Source organism: Cordyceps javanica, chromosome 2 (assembly GCF_051103115.1).
Source record: "Cordyceps javanica chromosome 2, complete sequence".
In the NCBI taxonomy this organism is placed as follows: Eukaryota; Fungi; Ascomycota; class Sordariomycetes; order Hypocreales; family Cordycipitaceae; genus Cordyceps; species Cordyceps javanica.
Window position 1 is genome coordinate 2,181,607 of NC_139296.1, and position 23,092 is coordinate 2,204,698.

The 23,092-nt window shown below is 55.0% G+C and overlaps 9 protein-coding genes across 9 annotated transcripts; 5 read left to right on the forward strand and 4 right to left on the reverse strand.

Annotated features, from left to right (window-relative positions):
- Positions 1-467: 467 nt before the first annotated feature.
- V2A60_003150 (something about silencing, SAS, complex subunit 4-domain-containing protein) lies at positions 468-2,152 on the reverse strand (the record flags this gene model as incomplete). The annotated part of the gene is made up of 2 exons (XM_083254490.1): positions 468-1,483; positions 1,558-2,152. The coding sequence occupies 2 exons, from the start codon at positions 2,150-2,152 to the stop codon at positions 468-470; spliced, it is 1,611 nt and encodes a 536-aa protein (XP_083110616.1).
- A 646-nt stretch (positions 2,153-2,798) lies between these two features.
- On the reverse strand, positions 2,799-4,334 carry V2A60_003151 (IQ calmodulin-binding motif-containing protein; the record flags this gene model as incomplete). The annotated part of the gene is made up of 1 exon (XM_083254491.1): positions 2,799-4,334. One exon carries the CDS (start codon positions 4,332-4,334, stop codon positions 2,799-2,801), a length of 1,536 nt encoding a protein of 511 aa, XP_083110617.1.
- A 1,004-nt stretch (positions 4,335-5,338) lies between these two features.
- V2A60_003152 (Phox homologous domain-containing protein) lies at positions 5,339-6,107 on the reverse strand (the record flags this gene model as incomplete). Its single annotated transcript, XM_083254492.1, has 2 exons — positions 5,339-5,521; positions 5,610-6,107. The coding sequence occupies 2 exons, from the start codon at positions 6,105-6,107 to the stop codon at positions 5,339-5,341; spliced, it is 681 nt and encodes a 226-aa protein (XP_083110618.1).
- A 2,677-nt stretch (positions 6,108-8,784) lies between these two features.
- V2A60_003153 (uncharacterized protein) lies at positions 8,785-9,498 on the forward strand (the record flags this gene model as incomplete). The annotated part of the gene is made up of 3 exons (XM_083254493.1): positions 8,785-8,890; positions 8,948-9,036; positions 9,109-9,498. The coding sequence occupies 3 exons, from the start codon at positions 8,785-8,787 to the stop codon at positions 9,496-9,498; spliced, it is 585 nt and encodes a 194-aa protein (XP_083110619.1).
- Positions 9,499-12,120: 2,622 nt separating this feature from the next.
- V2A60_003154 (CDP-alcohol phosphatidyltransferase-domain-containing protein) lies at positions 12,121-13,844 on the forward strand (the record flags this gene model as incomplete). The annotated part of the gene is made up of 4 exons (XM_083254494.1): positions 12,121-12,202; positions 12,372-12,481; positions 12,661-12,786; positions 12,852-13,844. 4 exons carry the CDS (start codon positions 12,121-12,123, stop codon positions 13,842-13,844), a joined length of 1,311 nt encoding a protein of 436 aa, XP_083110620.1.
- Positions 13,845-14,619: 775 nt separating this feature from the next.
- Positions 14,620-15,783, forward strand: V2A60_003155 (glutaminyl-peptide cyclotransferase family protein; the record flags this gene model as incomplete). The annotated part of the gene is made up of 1 exon (XM_083254495.1): positions 14,620-15,783. One exon carries the CDS (start codon positions 14,620-14,622, stop codon positions 15,781-15,783), a length of 1,164 nt encoding a protein of 387 aa, XP_083110621.1.
- A 459-nt stretch (positions 15,784-16,242) lies between these two features.
- Positions 16,243-17,394, forward strand: V2A60_003156 (Oligosaccharyltransferase subunit Ribophorin II-domain-containing protein; the record flags this gene model as incomplete). Its single annotated transcript, XM_083254496.1, has 4 exons — positions 16,243-16,367; positions 16,495-16,693; positions 16,792-17,076; positions 17,155-17,394. The coding sequence occupies 4 exons, from the start codon at positions 16,243-16,245 to the stop codon at positions 17,392-17,394; spliced, it is 849 nt and encodes a 282-aa protein (XP_083110622.1).
- A 1,708-nt stretch (positions 17,395-19,102) lies between these two features.
- Positions 19,103-20,964, forward strand: V2A60_003157 (Alpha/Beta hydrolase protein; the record flags this gene model as incomplete). The annotated part of the gene is made up of 3 exons (XM_083254497.1): positions 19,103-19,113; positions 19,457-19,625; positions 19,903-20,964. The coding sequence occupies 3 exons, from the start codon at positions 19,103-19,105 to the stop codon at positions 20,962-20,964; spliced, it is 1,242 nt and encodes a 413-aa protein (XP_083110623.1).
- Positions 20,965-21,468: 504 nt separating this feature from the next.
- V2A60_003158 (glycylpeptide N-tetradecanoyltransferase NMT1) lies at positions 21,469-23,037 on the reverse strand (the record flags this gene model as incomplete). The annotated part of the gene is made up of 2 exons (XM_083254498.1): positions 21,469-22,453; positions 22,502-23,037. The coding sequence occupies 2 exons, from the start codon at positions 23,035-23,037 to the stop codon at positions 21,469-21,471; spliced, it is 1,521 nt and encodes a 506-aa protein (XP_083110624.1).
- Positions 23,038-23,092: the final 55 nt, after the last annotated feature.

A 23,092-nucleotide genomic window follows, 5' to 3' on the forward strand; every position in this document is an offset into this window, starting at 1 on the left:
GACGCACGGGCCAACTGCAGTTCTCCAAGTGCCTCCACACTCCTTCTGCTGCCACCACCTGTTGAACTCTCCCAACATTCGTCGATTTTGTTTGTTTTTTCCTTGTCCTACCGCTATCCTTCAATATTCTTCTAAGAATTATAAGCTTCACAAATTCATTGAGCTTAATTTCTATCGGAAAACGCGCGGCGAGAGTCAGGAAGAGATATGCTCGATGCATACAATGACCAGATTATTGGTTGACAAGTGATTTTACACGACTAGAGTATGGCTTCGCCTATCTATCTATGACTCATTTCCACGGTAGAAATCAATAAAACCGATGCGCCACCATGACCTCTTTGCATCCTACCAAAATTGCATGTACAGACCGAACGCCTCCCTGAACAGATCGCCAAATATGTTGTTAAACAAACGACGCCACGAGAGTAGAAATCCCAAAGAGAAGAAATATGAAATGAGGCCAATCACGGTTTTGACCGCTTGTCTCGCCTTCTTTTCCTTGCTCTGGCCTTGAGAAGTTCGTCATCGCGATATTCCTCAGGTAAATCAAAGTCAATCTCTGAAATGTCTGGTATCGGATGCCCCCAAGCCATAATGTTTCTCCCAGCTCGCCGGTGCTTATTGAGCGCGCCATCGCGTTCATATTTCTTACTGAAGAAGGACTTGAACTCCTTTGGTGTCTCAGATTGCCTTGGGGTAGTGGCTGCCGAATCGGATCGGGGACGCTTCGACGCAGCTATTCTTGAGCGAGCCATGGCTTCCTGCCGCAACTGCTTTGCCGGTGACGATGAAGAGGCTTCACTACTATTATCTTGTGAGGTCATTAGAGCGTCTTCATCTTCTTCGACGACGACGCCTCCGTCTTCACTTCTGCTCGGGTGTGTCGGTGTGCTCTCATCGACATCGGCCATATCCTCATCCGCCCCCTCCTCCTCGGCTTGTTCCATGCCCTTCAATTCTTCCTGCGCTTGCTCGGCTAGTGTCCGCTCTCTTTCCAGTTTTCGGCGCTTCTCTTCCAAGCTCCAGTTCTTGAACTTGTCAAGAATACCTTGGCAACCTCTTATGAAATGAGCACGCGCAGGCTCAAACATCTTTTTCTTAGTCTCGGTGATTCCACTGACACCCATGACTCTAAGCCAGTCGTGGCCTTGCAGACCCTCCAGCAGTCGAATAATCTGGTCTTTTTCGTGTTGGGCGCGACCTTTTTCCGTGTTCCGTATTGATCTCTCGACCCTCTCAGCCCGTCGGTGGATTGGCTCAAAGGTGCTATCTGGTAGGGGATCCTCCAGGGCTCTGTTCTTGTACTGTGCTTCCAAAAACCCAAAATCTATTTGCTGCGCATCGAAAACATCGGTATACAGTGCATCGCCGTATCCTCGCACAGGAAACACTTCCGATTGCGCTTGTGAGGACCCAGCTTGAGGAGGGCGTCGATTACTAGAGTCGACAATTATGATGGGGGTATCTATGTTTAACAAGTCTACGCGAAGGGCCGTCAGTACAGGAAGGCGCGTCTCGGCGTTGACGTAGGGGTGGGAGATAAGCATCACGTACGTTGTTCCTTGGGCTCGTTGCCAATAACCTCGTCGTAGTCCGGAAAGTAGGCAGAGAGGTCGCTCTTGAATCGAGTAGCTTCCTGTGATCGGAGCTTGCGGCCAGGCTCTCGACCAGGCTCTCGGCCAGGCTCTCGGCCAGGTTCCTTTGTACCGGCCATGTCGGGCTGGAGCCTATCCAACTCGTGCTTGATGCCATTGATAACCTTTGCCTTGTGCTTTGTGACGTCGGGGTCTGCTTCGGGGGGGTGCAGACCGGGCGTGCTGCTCGGCGCAGCAGGGGCAGCCGCCACCGCTAGGGGTCGAGGTTGTTGTGGTGGTGGTGTTGGGAGGGGGGGTGGCACCTTCTGCGGTGGTACGGCGGCGGGCCGGGCTCGAATTTCGACCGCGATCCTCGTCTTCTTCGTGTTGGTCGTGGCAAAGTCGTGTCCGGTGGCCTCGATGCCTCGTTTGGTGCGACGTGCTGCTTGCGGTTGTTGCTGCGGCGGAGCGTGGTGGAAGAGGGCCGGCGTCGCGCGTGCCATGGGGACGTGCCCGTTGATGTGAGCAGGTGGAAAGCCTTCAGGTCGTCGGGTCGAGCGGGTGACGGAAGCCATTGACAATACGGCAGCGGCCTAGCATTGTCTTTGACGATGGTCGTGCTGTCGCTCGCGCGACGGATAGCTGATGCTCTTTGCTGCAGTCGAGATGACCTTTTTCCCGTTGAAAGATTGCACGTAAAACCGTGAAGTGAGCGGGCGATGCGGATCCGTCAAAACAAATAGCGTACTTGACGTAGGCAGGTCAGTGCCTACACTGAGCGGCTAGCAGCTTGTGTTGAGCGCTGGCCATGGCATTTACAGGCGGCTTGCAGTGCCTCGTGCCCAAAATTGCAGTGAAGCTTCAGTGAGGGTCCGTGCCTGTAACCAGTAGCTTTAGGCAGTCTCGCCTGGCTGCCATCCTTGCGCCAAGCATTCCAGGCTTCGTTTGCGCTACCCTAGAAGATGGGTTCACTTGTGAAAACAAGTGTTACAGCTTTATACGGGGATGCAAACAGGCATCGCAAGTCTCACCCTGTGAAGAAGAGCATTATCCAGTGCCGCATAATCTTTGGTGATTATTTCCTGCCATCAAGGTCATACAGGGACAGATCTGTAACGTGACTCGGCCACCAGTAACACGGCCACCAAATCGAAACAAGCTGACAAGTTAATGACGAATAAGAAGAAAAAGTGTTATTGGTTCACAAACAATATTAACTATTCATGCGGCTTCGTTGATGCTGAGCTTGTCCATCGCCTTTTGTTCCGGCCTGGTATCTGCCGGCTTCACTTTGGTTCGCAACATCTTGTCCACAAAGCTCCTACCCTTCTTCGTCGTCTTGATGTACGTCTCCAGTCCGACGAGAACTGCGTAAGACTTGGAGACTGCCAAGTGGCCCGTGTCAACGCCTTCGGCTTTCAAGCTGTGCAGGAATGCTCTGAAGTTGGACGACGGCGGCCGGTAGTGCCCGCTTAGAGGAGACAGCGACTTGAGGCGCCCGTTCTTGATTTTGATAAGGCCCGCAGCAGATATGCGGCCACCCTGCAAAAAGGATGAATGCTGAAAGGCACCAGAGTCTTTGATGCCAACGTAAAGTCGAAAATTAGTATCGGCGACGAATATCCAGCAATTCTTGCTGACAGTCTTGCGCAGCAGCTTGTTGATGATTGTTGATGTGGACAGGTGGTGGATTTTCTTGACGCCAGAAGCATCATCAAACTCGGGGGTGGCATATTTGGCTGCGCGATCGGCCGCGCGATTCGAGTCAGCCGAGGAATCCGAATCCGAACTCGTGCCATCTTTGAGGGGGTTGGCAGACGGCCTGAACACCGGTGTAGTGTCGCCAGCGGGAACAATGCCATGGATGCTGTCCCTGAATTGCTCCGTCGTATCGATCCTGGCGCCGTTTTTCGCCCAACACAGCCTTCCGTCGCCATCAATCTTGACCAAGTAGTACTGCCTCTCCTCTCGCGATAAGTAGCGCACCTGTTCTCGCTCTAGTTGCTCGCGGGGGCAGGCGTCTAGCTCAATGTTGCGACCGGCGCCGTGGTCGAGCCAGTACAAGAAATTTTCCTTGGCATCCGATTTCTTCCACTCCTCGTGATACACCTGTAAATTGGTTCCGTAGCGGTGCTTCGAATCAATCATCTCCAGGAAGTACTGAAGACCCATTGTGCGAGCTTCCGCCCGGCGCTTTGCATTCTCAACCTCGCGCTTCTGTCTTCGGAGCGCCCTGTCTTCTGAACTGGCCCCATCCGTATTATCTGTCTCTGAAGCTAGGTCGCTATCCGAAGCGTTACGGCCGGCTCGAAAAGCCACCATTCCCGCTCTTTTCCAGTTGCGGCGAGCACCGGCCGATGCGGGCCGCATTCCCCCATTGACATTTGCAACTTGCGAGGGCGGAAGTGGCTGTGGACGCTGTGTCTCGCGGAACTGAGCTTCGCGCACAGCGGTAACCCAGCGCATACTGGGATTGATGCTGTAGCCATCCAATTCTCTGCGAGCTCGGTAGCCGCGGAACGTCTTTTGGATCATCCTGGCTGCTGCATCTTGGTCCTGCTCGGACAGCGGCTGGGCTGGATTGGTGGAAAGTGTCGTCTGCCCCTTCATCTTCTTGCGATTTTCAACTTCCTTTTCCTCTTGTATCTGAGCAATCTCACGGAACCGCTCATTGGTCGGAGGCACGAGAGAGGCCAGGTATGTGTCGTGTATTGAATTTATTGATGCCGACGAAGGAGCTGATTCAGAGGCCGCCATGATGCTTTTATAACTCGTTGACGGCGGGGCCGTGGCTTTGGCACCGCCAGGAGAGACAGCTTATGATCTGGTGGTCCCTACTATGCAGCGGCGATCCAACCGCCAAGTTCGAGAAGCTTCAATTTCCTTGATGGTGCTCTTTGATAGCCTCTTTGACAGTACTCTTTTGGCAGTATTCTTTGGCCGGAGTGTGGGCAGTGCGATGGCTGATCCTGTGCTGAGGGTCGACGGCAAGCTTCCAGATTTAGACACTTTGGCGACGGAACGTGGACTGTCAAGAGACTTGCTGCGGTGGTTTGCAACTATGCGTTTAGGTATAGGCCGGCGGGTAAAGATATAGTTGGCTCTGCTGAAGTTTATGGCTGGTTTCCAGGTTTGTGTATCCGATGTAATAGTCGTGATCGGCGGCTCGGGTGGCAAGTGCATGCTCGGAGGAAGTTCTGCCTAGGTAGTCGCTGAGCCACGGCATGCGCGTATCTCTGTGGAGTGTGCGAGCCCGACTGCTCTCCCAAGAGATGACAGCCTCCGGCTAACGACCGACAAATCATGGCGGTGGAGACACCGAGGAAAGAAGCTTATATGCCAACGTTGGGAAAAAGGATGGGCCAACGAGTCGTGTCTGAATCCGAATCTGGCATGGTGGTACGTCTGTGGCAGGGCACAAGGCTGACCTCGACCACAGCCACCGAGCATCAGTACCTAGGTAGTTGCTTTCCCATTTCGTCCCTCATTACATATAATGATACGCAGCGTGATAAAATTAGTATGTAAGATTTTGCTGCGCGCTAAATGTATAGACAGAGAAGGTGAGAATAAAAGTTTCGCACGTGGCAGCACTAGTTTGGTGCTGTGTGGCATGTCGCTACGAAAATAAAAAGTCCTTTAGAACTGGCGAACCTGAGAATTCCGGATTCAAAATGATACAGCTAGTTGTGGCATGGTCAGCCCACCACATACGTTATCTTGAAAGAAGAAGGAAAAAAGAAAAAGAAAAAAAAGACAACTCACTTGAGAAAATATTGTAAGCCCGCTCGTCGTTTTTCCAAAAATTTCGGCCGAAATTTTGATATCACGCTCTTGGGCGGCAGGCTTGGCACCGCGGCGGCAAAGTTGGGAAACGACTTCATCAGCCTGTAGCGCAAGGTGTCAAACTCGGAATACCGCTTTCGAATGTCCATGTAGCTCCCCTGCAATCGTCTGTCAGCATTCCAGAGAATCCCAGCGTTGGTTGCCGTCTACCCTCGGAGCTTGGGCGCGTGGTGCCTGGGGGCCTACCTGGAGAGTCTCTACCCGCACGTTCCACACTACAAAGGCCCCGATGCTCGTCGCGCCGCCGTTGACGATGGTGTGGTCGATGATTTGGACGCTCCTGGCCCAGCACGCATCATTGCGACCTTGGTCGTCGTCGGCCTCGTGGTCAAGCAGCAGGATGGCCCCTGCTGCCCGGTCCGAGTCTGACGAATGCGTAGACGCCGCGCGCTGCCGCGCGGGCATGTTTTGCCAGTACGGCGGCATCGTCGCCGGCAGGCCACAGTGTATTGATGACTCCTCCTCCTCAATCATCGCGCTTCTTGTTTCGTCCCCGGCGCCGCTCACAGCGACACGCTGTAGGCCCGCAAGCCGCGCCGTGCTCGGCGTCGCGATGCCGTTGCCGTTGCCGCCGCCGTCGCCGCCGCCACATCCTGCCGTCCCAGCTCCGCTTGGGCCTTGTGCTTGAACAGTTGTGGCCTCTCCATCCTCCCCATCCCGCCTGTGACGCAGAGCCGCCTCCATCCAGGCATGTATGCACGGTGTGCGGGCGCAGTCGAAGCACGCGGTGCTGCGGATGCGCAAGCGGCGAGCGGCGGTTCAAGGGGTAAGAGCGCTGTCGCAGATCGTCCAGGAGAGGAGGGGTCGAACGAAACCAGCTATCGCTTGCGGTGATGTGATGGCGCACGGCTGCGCAGTGGTTCAGATTTCTGAGAGAGAGGGACAGGGAGTGTAAATGGTGCAATTCAGACGTTGCGGTGACGCCCAAAAACTAAACAAGTGAATGAGGAAGTAATAGCGTCATGTCACGCCAAGAAAAACAGCATCGCTGATGCGCGAATCCAAAGCCGGCGCTACTCTCCAGACTCTTGGGTTGTGGGGCCGGCTCCGAGTTCCCTCGCGGCATGTTCTGCGTCCGATATAATACCTACATTCTGAGATGCCCTGGAGGTTGACATGCGCTGGGTGTGTTTTGGGTCATCCTGGGATATATATACGGGTCTTGCGTCCGAGGCATGGGATTGGCCCGTGATGTGATTGTCACACTCTAATTGGGGTTGTAAAGCAGTCTCATTTTTGGCACGCCATGACTCCCATGCATCTCGCCCACGTACGCCCAAAAGAACGCAGAGACAATTGAATACCGGAAATAAATAACGTTTCGCCGGAAGAGGGCTCTTCGGAGAATAGCTTCGCCACCAGCTGTTGCGCTTGTCCCAGACGTCGACGCTACCAGCACAAGTAGTAGACAGCGGACAGTGACCGCACAAACGGGGCTTGGGGATCCACGTAGAAAAGGAACATGCGATTGCGGTAAAACATGTCTGATGAGAGTGCCGCAAGTGGCGGAGGCTGTGTACAGTACTACCAGCGCGTGGATCGACTCACGATCAGAATAGACCCTGAATCTGAGCCGCTTGATTCCGCGATGCTTCTGCAGCTGTCGCTTTTACTTTACGCAGATGTCGGAGCGAGTGGATGCTTTTATTGCAAAAAAATAAAAATAGAAAAAAAAAATCATCCGAAAGTACAGCATCGTGTTTGGCAGCGGCGTCGTAGGATTCGTGTTCCGCATTCCAATCGACAAGAAGCCTCATACCAGTTGGCTACCGTATTTCTGCAGGCAAACGCCACAATGACAGCGCTTGCAGTGACACATCATGCACATCTCGGCGCTGATGCACGTAGAGGGATTCTTTCCCTCGTACGCCGCCGCTGCCTGCAAAGCACAAATCCACCTGCTGCGCATTTTGGCTGTCCGTCTTAGCCCGGAATGCTGAGACTAGCATGACTTATTTGCTTCGTATCGAGCGCCTCTAATTCATACTCGTATTTGTCGTACGCAGCCAAGATTCCTTGAAAAATTTCCTTTTGTCCTCATGACCTCTTCTTTTCTCTTTCTCGCCACCCCTCCCCTCTTCCGCCCCTCGAGTCGCAGTCTTCATGATGCCAATTGTGCGAGGTGGTGCCGCTCTGCCACCGTCGGGCGTGAGGCAAGGAGACCCCTGCTAATTTCGCAAAGCCAGGACCCCTTGGCAGCTTTTTTCCTTTCTCCTCGAGGTTCCCTGTTGTTTTGTGTTTGTTTCCGACGGGACAAGGCCTTGTTTTTTCCCCCTCCCGACAGAGTTTCACGGCGCTTCGTCGTGAAAGGGGAAAGACAAGAAAAGGCAGCGCATTGCGACGACGTGGAGCTAAAATATCCAGTGGGAGAAAAAAAGGCGACTCACGTTAAGTACGTCCTGGCAATGGACGATGGCGTGTACCAGTAAGATGAGCCCTCATCTCTTAGTGGCTGCTCACGGGCAAAAGCAAGCAACGCTGTGCCCCTGGTGGATATTGGCAGTGAGTAGCTTGCCCCTCGGGGCGGGGGCCAAGATAGTAGCGGTAGTTTAATATTAAAAAGGAACGCTATCGGGACAAGCTCTCGTCTTGATTTGCATCTGGAAGTGCGGGCTCTGCTGATAGGTCATAGTTACTGCACAACGTACTCAGTAGTGCCGGGAGCGGCCTTTGCCCACCCACCCCATACTTACACCAACCCCCCAGAATAGGTTTTACGGGCTGGGCGGCCCATTGCGGCCCTACCGGCGTACAAAGCACCCTTGGCCCATTATGGGCTAGAGAGTAATAACCTGGGCACGGTGGCAGCGGACCATGGAGCCCGGCCGCGTGCGCCGGGGGGTGGTTTGGGTGGATGGGCGCTGGGTTGGCACGTTGGTTATAATCTGGCTGTCTCTCCTGCGGCAGTCTGAGTCTCACATTTTTTTGCTTTGCTGGTTGTGCCATCTTCGAGTTGTCGCCGCCGCTCAAGTGTTCCTTTCTTTTCACTCGCTCCTGAATCGTATCTTCTTCTCTATATCGTCTCTCTCGTTGGCGAATTCCCCTTGTCTTTCTTGCGTGCATACTATACCTCCCGACTAGCAACACTCGCTTTCCATTTACCGACACTCGACGGTTGCATTCCAGGAGTTCCCTTTTTTTCGGGTAGGTCTTGATCTGCACGGCCAGAGACAAATACATATACGTTTTCGGGCTATGCTGTCACGTCGACAGATGTTGTATGAGTTAGCTCTGATCAAATTTTCTCTTCCAGATTACTTGCTCGCTCACATCACTTTCGACACGCCTACTCCAACCGACCAATTCCTCTAACCACAGCCTGTTCTACGTGTGCCTTTGAAGAAAAGAAAGAATCACAGCCATGGTCTCGTTCAAGACGACGGGCTTTGTCGCCGCTGCGGCCCTCGCCACTCTCGCCCAGGCCGATTACGAGATTGACCCGACCACGGTGCCCTTTGCCACCCGAGGCAAGTCGTCATGTAACCCGTTGGTGCCGACGGGCATTACTAACTGATTGCTGCCAGAGCGGTGGTGCCGTGACGAGAAGCTCACATGCCCCCTGATCTGCCAACAAACCGAGCCACGCACCACACTCGTAAACGACTGCGACCCTGTACGTATGCGGCGGGCTGGCCAGTGAAGCTCGACCCCGAACGGCATCAAGATGGATACTAATATGCCCCAGGAAACCCTGAAATACGGTTGCCTCTGCGGAAACAACAAGCAGCCCAACGTCTCCGAGTACAGCCTCAGCATACCTTACTACGTCTGCACCGAATGGGGCCGGCAGTGCGTCAACGGTTGCGGCAGCAACAACGTGTGCGCGTCCGACTGCCTCCAAAATCATCCGTGCGGCGCGACAAACCCCGAGCGCCGCAACGCCTCGGCAACATCGTCACAAGGGGCCACGGCCTCCAAGACTGGAAGTGATGGCATCTACACCGGACCCGCCGGCTCGGCAAACGACGGTAGCGCGGGCAAGAAGACGGGTGCCGGCTCGGCCCTCGAGGTTGGCCGCTCGTACGGATTCGCTGTGGTGTTTGTCGGCATGTTTGCCGGCTTTGCCATGCTGTGAAGGCGAGTGAGAAGGACGGAAGGGGATTGGGGGCTGAAAGCCCAGAAGATGTCGTTTTCGAAGGCAAGGGCTGGGCTGCGTGAAGGGTTGTGTTTTACTGGATGCCTCTATAGTATTAATCTTTTTGACCCAAAGTGTCTGCAAGCGAAGCGATACTTTACTACTAATAATAAGACTTTGCGCAGTGCGAGACTATGGAAACAAGATTGACAATGCATCATGTGTGTGAGTGGATGGGAAAAGGCTGAACGACGCTCGCAGATGCAATTTGACGTGCCGTCGTCGGACATAACTTATAAGTCTGCAAGCGGGTTGAAAGCATGAAGATGGGGTCCACGAGATTGGGTCCACGAGAAACGAACCATATATTGACGGTAGTATATGGAGTAGCCTTTGAACGTTTGAGAAGATGCCGCGGTTGAACTTGGAGCCTCATCATCCAATCATCTCGTCTACGGTGGAGTGGACGGTCTAGGTGGTTCATGGCGGCCATTCTGCACATGAGGTTCCTTGGAAATGATGAATGGGCATTACATAATTGATTAGGCCTTTTTTGTTGTTGCAAGGTTGCACATTGCATTGGAGGAAAACCCTCAACGGATCGGCGAGCCTCACCTATTCGCCGAGGCAGGGCTGGCTGGCATCGGCTGAAGAATAGCGGTGCATTTTGCATAGGCCAGTGACCTTTATTCTTCGGGCTTGATGCAACATCAACCGGGGCCAGGCCATGCATATCAGCGAGCTAACTTAGCGAATGGAGCTGCTTCTGGTGCCAGGTAGAGTGGCGTTTTGTCACACGACACGATTGGGTTCCTGAGGGCGGGGAGGGGGGAGGAGGAGGAACGATCTCAGTACCGTGACACGGTGAGCAGGCAGGCGGGAGAGGGAGAGCTGTGCATTTAGGCGGGGAGAGAAGTATTGTTGGAGTCGGGCCTGCAAAGATGGTCAACAGAGAGAGGGTTGGTTGGTTTGGAGTGCGTTGGAGACGAGTTTGCATCAGACTGTGGAGGATTTGGCATGATTTGCGGTGCCGGCGCCATCTAAGGGAGCTGTTGCAGATGCCGGTGACGTACATGTGTGGGAGGTGTGGCGGCGTGGAGATGCGGTGTGTGCGTGATGCCATGGTGCACAAAAGTTATAGGATAAGTCGATTCGGAGCTTGATGAGTGAGATGCATGGGATTCGTATGATTCCCATCTAGGCTTTTTGTTGTCCGGGTTCATGAAGAATAAACAAGACAAGCCAACTGTACAATGCGACCGGACCCAAGCTTTGACATGGCAGGCAAAAGGAAAAAAAAAAGAACAAGTAGAAAAAAGATCCAACATCAAAATCAAGATGCCACAGGGAGCCATCTCATGCTCCACTGTCACGCGCTGTTCCTCGGTTCCTGACCAGCGGTCTGTTGTTTCGTTAGCGGCTTGAGGCTTGCGCTGGTAAGTAGCAACGTCTCAACGAGTGCGGTAACCGAGGGGTACCAAGTGAGGGGAACGACGACGTGGCGCGAAGCAAATGTAAATGCAGATTAAAGACAAAAGAAAGCAAGAGAAATATGAAACGAAACGGGGACAACGAGAAACGAAACAAGGCATCCTTATTCTTCCCTCGCCGGGGTTCCCATTACTGCCATTTGCTCGCCACCGTTGTTGGTGGCAGCTCAGAGCTTCACGTGCCTCTTGCAGGTAGGAGGGGGCGCTGTAGGGAACGGCCCAACGCCAAGCTAGCGTGCCGTCAGCTGCTAAGTACTACTTACAGCGTACCTTGCTTTGTGTTGGGTTCCTAAAAGTACTAAAGCACTTGTGTGAGCACAAAGCGCAAGTACCTGTGCCAGGCCGCCAAAAGTACCTATAAGTAAGTACTACCTACTCACTTACCTTCGGCACGCCACAAGCTGCCACACGCCCGCAACCGGCGTCATTCCCGAGGCTTGCTTGCAGGTGGCGCCAGCTCTACTTACTTGCTTTAGGTACGCAAGTTAACTTAGTAGGTGCCTCACCGGGGTACCTAGTTACCTTAGTACCTGGTGGCACGTACCTTGTACCACCGTACAGCGATGCCACCGCCCCTAAATCCACATGAGTAAATCTCTTGACGGCCCCGAAGGTGCCTGCGTACTTGCTGTAGATGGGCATTCGAAGGCAAGTTCAATTATTACCTTAGGTAGTTTCCAGTCCCTATTTACCAAGGCTTCAGCTTGTTTTCAGGAACTTATTATTACTGTTTATTTTTGTCTGGATTCATCAGCAAGTTCATTTTTTTCTCTGACCAAAGTCGAGCTAGCGTGCATGCTTGGATGGGCCTCATGCACCCGCCAAAATCTCTCGCAGCGAATCGACTCGCTCTCCTTGCGCATGTTGGTTTCCTCAACAATCTGCACGGCTCCCCGACTTCTGCAACCTGTCTTGCCCAAGCAGCCAAGCAAGTAACCGACTGACACCTCGCACCCGCTAATTTTTCTTCCCGCCCTTGCAGTTCAGTGGGAACACACACACACACACAGGCACACGCAGGCACAGTCACGCACGCCAGCCGGCTCTCTCTCTCTCTCGTCCACCGTTTGGAACTTTATATCTTCCTCCTCGCCCACCCACCCCCCGCTTTGCCTTCCCATAGCTATCCATCATGTCATCCGCCGACGAGTCGCTACCGTTATTCCACGAGAACACTGCTGGCCAAGGCCAAGACAACATGGTTCCCAACACCAGTATGTTCTTCTTTTCCCTTTGCCCTTTCCCCCTGATTCCGATGGCACCCTCCTGTCAAACCAGCCTAGCTACCTACCTGCCAGCCTCTCATCCAGAGCTGGGAGCGAACACCCTCCCTCCGCCTACCTCCTATGCGCACGTGGGACACGTTGCTGACCTGTCCCCCAGAAAAAGCCCAGATCGAATGCATTTCGGACGATGCGCTCATTCATCTCAAGTCCTACAAGTACTCCAGCGTCGACAAGTCGCCTGTTTCCAAGTACATCCTCGGTCCTTGGGTACGATATCCCGCCTCCCCGGCCGCCGCCCGGCTCCCGCCCCCGATCACGTCCGCGCTTGTCCCAATCTCTTCGCCGCTCAGCTCGCCGCTTTCCGTGCATTTCTGTTTCACAATTCAATACCAAACACAACCAATTCACAACAAGTCAACTCTTGTGCTAACATGTTGCCGCCGTAGTGGAACTTTTTCGTGACCCTACTGCCGCTATGGATGGCTCCCAACATGGTGACCCTTGTCGGGTTCTTCTTCATCTTGGCCAACGTCGCGCTGCTCGTCATCTATATCCCTGACCTGATCGGACCCGTAAGTTGAAAGGAATCAATGCGCACTGTCCCGACCTTTCGGCCGGATCTCTAACACCGCTCTAGGGCCCTTCGTGGGTATACTTTAGTCTGGCCGTTGGCCTTTTCATGTATCAGACCATGGACAACGTCGACGGCAAGCAAGCCCGCAGAACCGGCACATCGAGCGGCCTCGGCGAACTCTTCGACCACGGTATTGATTCGCTCAACTGCACGCTCGCCAGTCTTTTCCAGGTCGCCGCCATGGGCCTGGGCACCTCTCCCGCCGGTGTTTTCACTGCTCTCTGTCCTTGTGTCGCCATGTTCTTCTCGACCTGGGAGACCTACCACACCCACACTCTCTTTCTCGGTTTTATCAATGGCCCTACCGAGGGCTTGCTCATTGCTTGCGGCATCATGATAACCTCTGGCATTTGGGGCCCCGAGATTTGGAGTCTGCCCATGGCTGGTATCCTCGGCGACAGTCTGCCTGGTCTTGCCGACATGCTTGGCGACACATCTGTCCGTGATATTTGGGTTCCTCTCGTTGCTGTTTCGCTCTTAGGCACTCACGTTCCCTTTTGCATCTTCAACGTTATTGATGCGCGCCGAAAACAGGGACTGCCTGTCGCCCCTGTCTTCCTCGAGCTGGCGCCCATGACCGCCTTCACCGTCACAATCGTCGCCTGGCTCGCATCGCCATACAGCACACTCATGAAGGAAAACCATTTAATTCTGTTCTGCTGTACCATGTCCTTTGTCTTTGGCCGCCTGACTACTAAGATGATTCTGGCCCACTTGACACGCCAGCCCTTTCCCTACTGGACTGCCATGCTCTGGCCCTTGGTCGGCGGTGCGGTTCTGACCAACCTGCCCCGAATCGGATTTCCTCAGCTTAGCGCCACTCTCGAGGCCTACTACCTTTGGGCCTACTTTGTCTTTGCCACTGTCCTGTACTTCCGTTGGGCTTTTGTCGTTGTCAACGCTATTTGCAACTTCCTGGGCATCAATGCCCTCACCATCCCCAAGGACAAGCAGATCGCCAACAAGCGCGCGCACGATGCTGCAAAGCTACACTAAATCATCACTTGTGGAATTGCCAAAGACAGTTTTTTTCCTTCGTACTTGCCTTCTCGGGCTTTCTGTCTAGCATTCAACAAGGATGCCCGCCAGTCACACAAGACTTGCGAGTCTCCTGCGTGATGCTGCCACTCACCCTGCTACGTCACTTTCAGTACCCATTCTTTGTGATTCACGGCTCGGGCTTTAGACGGCCCTAGAGCGTTGCATTTTTTCCGGCGCATGGGAATTGTTGACACCGATTTTTTTGTTTTTGCCGTTGTATACATAGAAAACATATACCTATGCCTCATTGTAATTACCGTTGGTGCCGCGAGCACTGCTATGATTTTAGAACTTGAAATCAATCTCGACGAAGACGAGCACAGCGCATTTGTCTCTCAACGAGACTTACAATTAAATGTTTAGCATAAAAATGTCCAACGTTGGATTTGTGGTGCAATGGTGAGACGGTTCTGGCGACGGTTCTGGCTTTGCCGTGGCAGATCCACAGCCAGGTCCCAGGCCAAGCAACCAGGTGTGTGTTAGCGCAGCTCGTACCCGACGACGACACTACGACTTGTTCTCTCGCATCTAACAATCCAATACCTGACAAATCTACCAATCTGCTTTTGCATTTCATAGGAACATCAGACCGACTACCATTTTCCCGAAGGCCATCGTCGCAGAAGCCGTCCTGGACACGAGCACCCCAAAGAATGCGTGGCCATTAGGCTCGGACTCTACACCCAATTGAAACAGGACACACACAAACGACACTCCCCGAAAGCGGACGATGCGCGCATCCGGGGCGCTCTTCTGGATATTTGGGGCGCTATCGTCCTTTGCCAGCGCAATCGCGGGCACGCCGCTCACCGATGATGACCTGCGCAACATCCCCTCACCGGGAACCGACTTTGACATCGAGGATGGCAAGCTGCTGGCGCCCATCCTGATTCCCCGCGTTCCCGGCACGCCGGGCCAGGTCAAGGCGCAGGCGCACCTGGTGGACTTTTTCAAGACGAACCTACCCGAATGGCAGCAGATCTGGCACAACTCGACGTCCAAGACGCCGGCAACGGGCGACCGGGACGTGCCCTTCAACAACCTCATCTTCCGGCGCGACCCGCCGTGGGCCAAGGTCGGCGACGTCGGGCGGCTGACGCTGGTGGCGCACTACGACAGCAAGCTGACGCCGGAGGGCTTCATCGGGGCGACGGACAGCGCGGCGCCGTGCGCAATGCTCCTACACGCGGCGCGCAGCCTCGACGAGGCGATCCAGGCCAAGTGGAAAGCCATGGAAGCCGACGGCGAGGCCGACACGTCGCTCGAGCCGGCGACGGGCCTGCAGATCGTCTTCCTCGACGGCGAGGAGGCCTTTGTGCAGTGGACCGACGACGACTCCCTCTACGGCGCGCGCGCCCTCGCCGCGGACTGGGAGCAGGACTTTCACGCCGGCCTGCCGACGTACCGCACGGCGCTGAGCTCCATCAGCCTGTTCGTGCTGCTCGACCTGCTCGGCGCCGAGGCGCCGTCCATCCCCTCGTACTTTATGACGACGCACTGGGCTTACCGCAAGATGGCGCTTCTGGAGAAGCGCCTGCGGGACCTGGACCTGCTCGAGGCCGAGGCCCGCCGCCCCTTCCTGCCCGACGCGGATAAGGCCGCCGACAGGTTCCGCGGCTTCGGCGGCGCGGTGCAGGACGACCACGTCCCCTTCATGCAGCGCGGCGTCGACATCCTCCACCTCATCCCGTCGCCGTTCCCGCATGTATGGCACACCCTCGACGACGACGGCGCACACCTTCACATGCCCACCACACGCGACTGGGCCAAGATTGTGACTGCGTTTGCGGCCGAATGGCTCGACCTGACGGGCAAGCTGCCCTCGCTGGCATCGGCTCGGAATAAGAGGTCGGAAACGAGAGCGGTGCCCGCGACAGAACGTACAGATCTGTGATTGATATATGTGTGTACTCATTCTACGTTTTTCTATTCCTTTCTGAGAAATTTAGCTTTATGAGGTTTACCTTGTTTGTGATGCATTTGGCTGGCGTTTGATAGCGGGCTTCCCATGCAGCCATGGACTATTGATGAAAAGTCTTTTATTGTTCAAGACAGTACTAAAGAAAGCGTCGATGCTAAAGACATTTTGAATATATATCACTTTTTCTCGTATTTTTCTTCCGTCACCATACTCAGTAATCTAAGTCATGTCCTGATGTTGTCCTACTGGTAATACTGTCCCCAAAGCTGGTGGGGGCGAATAGCCAATCAGACGCTGCCAACTGCAACCACATAACCCAGTTGGGGGAGCTCCCCTGGTGCTCCGGTGGGAAAGCTGTTGTGGCCTCTTCGAACTGCCAACAGACTACGCAACCGCGCATTCCTACGAAACATAACCACAGAGAACTCCGCAATGCGCCTCTCACTCGCCACGACGCTGCTGGCGCTTTCCAGCGCTGCCTCTGCCGCTACACAATGGGGCTTCACGGACGGTTCCGTTACGGTCGCCGCCAAGGGCGGCGAGGGGGTTACCGAAAAGTACGAGATTTGAACCACGAACAACCCGGCCATCACCAAAAGAGGGCCTCCGGGTGCCATCAATTGGCCGTCAAAAGCGCCCTAAAGATGTACAGAGGCTAACATTTTACTTTCTCCCTGGTCTTAGGTTTACCGCTGCCGTCCGAGCAAAGACCCAGGTCGATCTGGGCCACACGAGCACGCTGAAGCTGTCCCTTACGGCTGAGGAGGGAGGCAAGGCCAAGCGCCCGCACCAGGCGTTTCTCGTCCTCCGCGAAACGGCATCCGGCCTCGAGGCGCCGTTTCCCCTGACGGTGAAGGAGTCGGGCAAGGGAACCGTTAAGCTGGTAGGTCTACACGTTCTTGCGACGAGAGCATGGGGGAAGAGGGGGAGACGACGAACACACAAAGACGGACACACAGTCGGATGCTGACCAGACGCCAGACACAAAAGGATCTCCCGGTGCAGCTCCTCAAGTCGGCCACTCCTCTGGAGGCCAAGATTGTCCTGGGCTCCTTTGGCTCCTCCAAGGCGATTGTGGCCTCGATCTTTGACATTCAGGTTGTGCGCGATGCCAACAGTGCCAGCACCTACGAGGCGCCTCTGCGATACGGCAAGCGTCCCGAGATCCACCACATTTTCCGCGCGGACCCCAAGAACCCGCCCAAGATTATCTCGCTCGCCTTTGCGGCCGCCGTCCTGGCTGCCATCCCGGTCTTGTTCATCAGCGTAAGTGTAGACCCTTTTTTATATACAGTGCACAGTATCTTATGGCGCCCACTGGTGTGCTAACAAAAAGCTGATTAGTGGCTTGTTCTTGGTGCCAACCTCAGCCACGCCGGCAAGGCTCTCAGTGCGGCCCCCGTTTCGCACGCCGTCTTCTACGGCTCCATTGTGGCGATGGAGGGTGTCTTCTTCCTGTACTACAGCAGCTGGAACCTTTTCCAGACCCTCCCAGCCATTGCTGTCGTGGGCGTGGTTGCGTTCCTGAGCGGAAACAGCGCCCTGGGCGAGGTGCAGCGCCGCCGTCTCGCGGGCGAGAGATAGAAGCGGCAGGGGAAAAAAAATCAGCCGGGCATGCACTCGCGTACGTGCGTTGGAGGTAATGGCAAGAACAAGGTGGTTCACGTTGCAATAGAGGCTTTCTTTTCGTCACCTGACTACCGAGGCAAAAACATAACCGCCGGGGGCCAGAAGAGATAAAGCGGTAACCGAAGTAAAACGGGGACGGGTTAGGTGATCTCAGGTGAGGGGCCGTTCGCACCCGCGATGCGGAGAAGATGAGGTAGAGTCAGGGAGGGCGGGGGCAGGGGCTGGTGACATTGCCAAGATGGAATCAATATAAAAGCAAAGGTCTATTGCAAACACAATGCAGAGCACTATATATCCGTACTTGTGGGAAGTAAAGTCGTTGAAAGGAAATGTTAAAGCAGGAATAGATTGACAAGTGTGCCAAACGCCACGTTTATCCCAAAAATAAACACCCCACGCATTCCAGATGATAAGCCAGGGTTGGCAGAGGCGGCGAAAAAGAAAATGAAAAAAGAGCAAATCAAGAAGGGCAAAAGTTTAATAGCCGAGGAAGCGTTTTGTTGGAGAGCTACCGGAGCCGAAAATCCAAGTCCGGACGCCGTTCCCGTAGTTTGGGTGCCGAGCTGGGCCGAACCACGGCGAGTCGTGTGCGGGGGAAGGAAAGATGGGGCCAAATGAAATGGGGGGTTTTTTTTTTAGAAAAAAAAAGAACAATATCATTGGTGTAGAATTTCATTTATTGATCAAAGAAGAAGGAGTAGTGCTCTTTTTTTTTTTTTAGTTTAGAAATTGTAAGAGCTAGAGCAGCTGAAATCTGGCTCGGCAACAGTTGTAGCCGGGGGTGGTGGCCTCCTCAGACAAGGCCGTGTGCCGCGGGACGAACCCCAGTTTATTATGCTCAACCCCAGACTTTTGTTTTATTTTACGTTGGCCTATCTGCGTTTTTATTTATTTATTTTTTTTGGCGTGTCTTGAACCTTGGCTTCACGAACTGTAAAGTAGAATGTGATCAAGGGGGAGGGAGGGGGAGTGTTTGTTGCGGACAAGAACAGAACAACACAAGAGCGAAAGAAAGTCTACAATCATGAAGATGGACACAAAGGCCAACGGTTGCCAATAGAATGGCAGAAAGACAGCTTCACTCTTTTTTTTTTTTTTTTGGAGTAACATCCGTCGCCACCTGCGCGCGGACAGGTGTGGTCGAGTCATCGCCCAACAGGCCGAGTCTCCGCACACCGATCTCCTCCGCTTGTATCTACCAATCTGCTCACAGGCACACGGTTAGGAAACTTGGGTGGTGGTTGGCAGTTGAGGGAGAAGACGGCCCTGTCATATTTTTTCCCTCTTTTGCGGGGGTCATGTCCCTGGCCAGAGAGAGACACAGCGAAAGAAAAGAGAGACAACAAGTGGCGGCGGGGAACGCATACTCTAGTCTCCGTTGCCTTGCATTTACCCCAAAAACACGGCCTCTCTTCTGTAATGTATCTTGCCTTGTCTCTCTCCCTCTCTCCCTCTCTCCTTTCTTTAATTCTGTCATCAAATATACCTCATTCATTCATAAATCACCGTGTATTCGGCATTTTACGGCACACGGGTACTGAAGTAGTCTTGACGTACAATTTATCCCTGCACCCCCGCTCGATTATACGTTGCCGTCGCCTCGGCCGACGCCCGCCACTCGACCCTTGCCAACAAAAGACAAGAGGAAGGACCCTGAACAGCCATGGCTTCGGAGTAAGTTGACAAAATCTCCTTAAATGACACACCCCTTGCTACTTGTCACACGAGTTCCTATTTCGTCACATTTCTTTTCATACTCTGTATTTTTTTTCCGGCTTTTCCCATTTACTTGCTCTCTTGTTTCTTCGTCAATCTCGCCTGGTTGCCTTGCGCCGCACACACCTCATACGCGTTGCCGCGCCGCTCCGTGTTAGCCTCGGCAACCAAAATAAGAGAGAGAGAGCGAGAGATTGAGACAAGAACTGGCCACGACAACCTCACGGCAACCAGAAACAAGACAAAAAAAGAAAAAGGACAACAGCACGCAGCCGCTAATGACTTGTCAACCTTCATTTAGTGCGTTTCGGTTCCCGTCGCTGGAAGAGACGCTCAACCACCCAGCCTATCCCGGCGCCAAATGGGACCTTATACCGGACAGCCAGGGCAAAGCCACCGTCGCCAAGGACCGCTCAGGACCGATTGATATCGCCTGGCAGATTCACGGCCATGGGCCTATAAAGATTGTGGTATGTCGGCATTCCCAAAGAACCTTGCTACTGTTTATGCGCTCGTCCAATTATGAGAGAAAGAGAGAGAGTAATGGTGTCGGCGGATGAAGAGGAAACCGGAGACGGGAAACCGGAGACGCAGACCCCGGCGCTCAACGGCGTACCGAAGCAACAATGGAGGGAGAAACAGGGCGCAACCCCCCCCCCTATAAAACGACAATACATACACACGAGAAAGAAGTAAAAAATATTGGCTAACTCTTGTCTCTCTTCTTTCCTTTTTTTCCTACCACAGCTCATCATGGGACTGGCCGCGACCATGAACGCGTGGCAGCGGCAGACATGCTACTTTGGGCACGACCACGCGGACCGGTACACGATGCTGCTCCTCGACAACCGCGGGGTGGGCACGAGCGACAAGCCGCTGGCGCGGTACACGACGACGGAGATGGCGGCCGACGTGGCCGAGGTGCTGGACCAGATCGGGTGGACGGCGCCGCGGTCGCTGCACGTCGTCGGCATGTCGCTCGGCGGCATGATCGCGCAGGAGCTGGCCTGCGCGCACCCGCGCCGCCTGCGCAGCCTGACGCTGCTCTGCACCACGGCCGCCCTCGAGAGCGACCGGCCCGTGCTCGAGACCCTCTGCGACCGCTTCCACCTGCTCCGCCCCAAGGGCCTCGAGCGCATCATCCACGACACCGCCGTCCGCCTCTTCCCCCGCGCCTGGCTCGTCGCCCCGGACGAGGCCGCCGGCGTGCCCTCGCCGCACACCACCCACCGCTGCGGGCCCGCGCCCTCGTCCCGGCCCTCGCCCGCCGGCGCGCCGGAGACGGTCGTCACCGCGACCATGCTCCGCCCCAACGATAGCGGCGTCGACCTCTCCCCCGCGTCTTCGGGGTCCATGGTCGAAGCTCTGGAAAAGGGCCTCGATCTCGACTCCAGCAGCCCCGCGCCGACCGGAACAGGGACCGGGACCGGCGGCGGCGGCGGCGCCTACCGCCGCTTCGGCAGCAACTACCAGCGCTACCAGGCCGAGGAGATGACAAAGTACTACCCGCCCAACGTCTTCTCCCGCCAGGGCCTCCTGTGCCAGCTCGCCGCCGTCGTCGGCCACCGCAAGTCGGCCTCGCAGCTGCGCGACATGGCCGACGCCGTCGGCCGCGACCGCATCCTCGTCCTCCACGGCACCGACGACCGCATGATTGGCGCCAACAACGGCGAGAAGCTCGTCCGCATGATCAAGCCCGCCGTAGGCCTCATCGTCGACGGCATGGGCCACGCTCCCATCATGGAGCGCGCCGCCTGGTTCAACGAGCTGATGGAGACGCGACTGGCCGCCTGGTCACAGATGGACTGATTTTTCCATTACTGTTGTTGTTATTGTTGTTGTTGTTGGTTGTCATTATTTTCTCCTCTTTTCTCGGCCCGGCCTGCGTATGTTTTGATCTCTTCCCACCTTCTTCACCCCTTCTTCTGTCATTTATTACCCCCTTCCTCCTCACCTCCCTACCTCCCTACCTCCCTCAACATTAAATGATGAAATGTACTTTGTTTTGGGCCTGCTCTCCCCGGTTGCGTATATACTCAAGTGGAACGGATTCAATGTGTCGAGGATCTGGCCGCTGGCGCTCATGGTTGTTCTGGAAGGAACTCGTTACAATTATACAGGCACATATTTCTGCAGCTTTTTTTTTTTAAGAATTGACACCTTGTTGTTATGTGGCTTATTTTTCACCTTGTTCCCTGTCTAGCTCGTATTTCTTGCTTTATTCTAAATACATGTCCCGGTGTAACGACTGAATCGGATCCCTTTGTTTTTTTTTCCAAATCTCGTGCCTCAGGGATACAAAATGCCTTTTTTTTACGGAAGGACAAGGCCGACACCGCTCAGGTTCTTCTCGTCCAGTCGACCATTGGCATCCAAACCGCTGGCGATGGCCTTTGTGCGGTAGTTGAAGAGGTAGTAGTGCAGCTGACCGTCGCCGCGGGCAAACTTTTGCTGCTCTAGGAAGAGGCCATTGTCCATCAGCGTCAGCGCATTGAACACGTCAAATTTTTCCTTCTTGGCCATGATGAGAGCATCGCCCACAATCGAGTTCAGCCGCGTCTTGAGCGCCTCGCGGTCCTCAGGCTCCTTGAGGCCGGTCTCGGTCGCGTAGTAAAAGAGGTATGCCACGCGCAGCACATTGTGCCGCGAGTTCTTGATCACCGACGACTCGACGCAGTAAAACGAGATAAAATCGGTAATCTTCTTGTCAGCATCCTCGACGACGTAGGTCCAGACGACCTGCTCGCCGCTGGGCTCGACCTTGGGCACAAGCCAATGGGCGACCTCGTCCTCGGACAGCTCGGGCGCGATGTCGTAGCGCTTCGAGTAGCGCTTCTGGAGGTCGACGACGGCGGCGACATCCTTGGCCTGCATCGTGCGCCAGCCCTTGGTACTCGTCGACTCGGGCACGGCGTACTTGCGCACCTGATATTGTGGCTTGCTGCCGTGAGGCAGGAAGCTGAAGCCCACCTCGTACAGCTTCTGCCAGTTGAGCGGCCGGTGGTAGTACTGGCAGGTGCTGACGGGCCGCGGCAGCACGATGCCCGCCGTGTAGAGGCCCTGCCACACGCCCTCGAGGTTGCTGATGCGCGTCACCTCCTTGATGAGCACGGGCGCCAGGCGCTTGCCGCGCAGCTTCTTATGGACGCACAGGAAGTTGACCTCTGAGCAGGTGATGACCTGATCGCGCACGCGGAGGTGGACGGGTATAGCGGAGATGAAGGCGACGAGCTTGCGGGACTGCGAGGCCCGGACGCCCACGTGGTATCGCTTGTCCCAGCCGGGAGCCATCATGGCCCTGGTCGGTGTTAAAATTGCATCCAGAGTCGAGCGTTGCTGCACTTACCATCGGAGGATAGAAGGCGAGTAGTTGAAGCGGAAGGTTGAGTCGTCGTCCTCGACGTAGTGACCGTTGAGAAGCTCGTAGACCTCTTTAATCTCCTCCTCGCTACTCAGGTCCATTGTGACCCATTCGAAGCCGCTTACGAGGCTTGCGGGCTCCTTGGAGATCTCCTCGACCGTCTGGATCTTGAGCGGACCGTCCGGCACGGTCTGGTCCTCGTCGAAGCGCGGGACGGGCTGGGTGCCCCAGAATTTGTACGAGGCCATGTCCTTGACGTTCTTGCCGCTCGCCGCGAAGCCCGACATGATGTCCTCGAGCTTCATCTTCTTGAGCATCTCGGCTGCCTGATCTGGAGTCGGCTTCGTCGACCCCGTGGCCTGCGCGACCTCTTGCGCCAGAGCAGGGTTCAGCGCAATGAGCTCGGAGAGCTGTTGCGGGGAGAGTGTGTCGAGCAGCCGCTGCACGTCCTTGGTGGTTTGCTGCTCGCCGGCACCGCTGCCGCTCGGCGCATCCGCAGGTTTCTTGCCGTCCGATGCCATCGTATATGTCTTTGTTCGCGGGAAAGGTTGTTGGGGGAATGGAGTTGAATGGCCA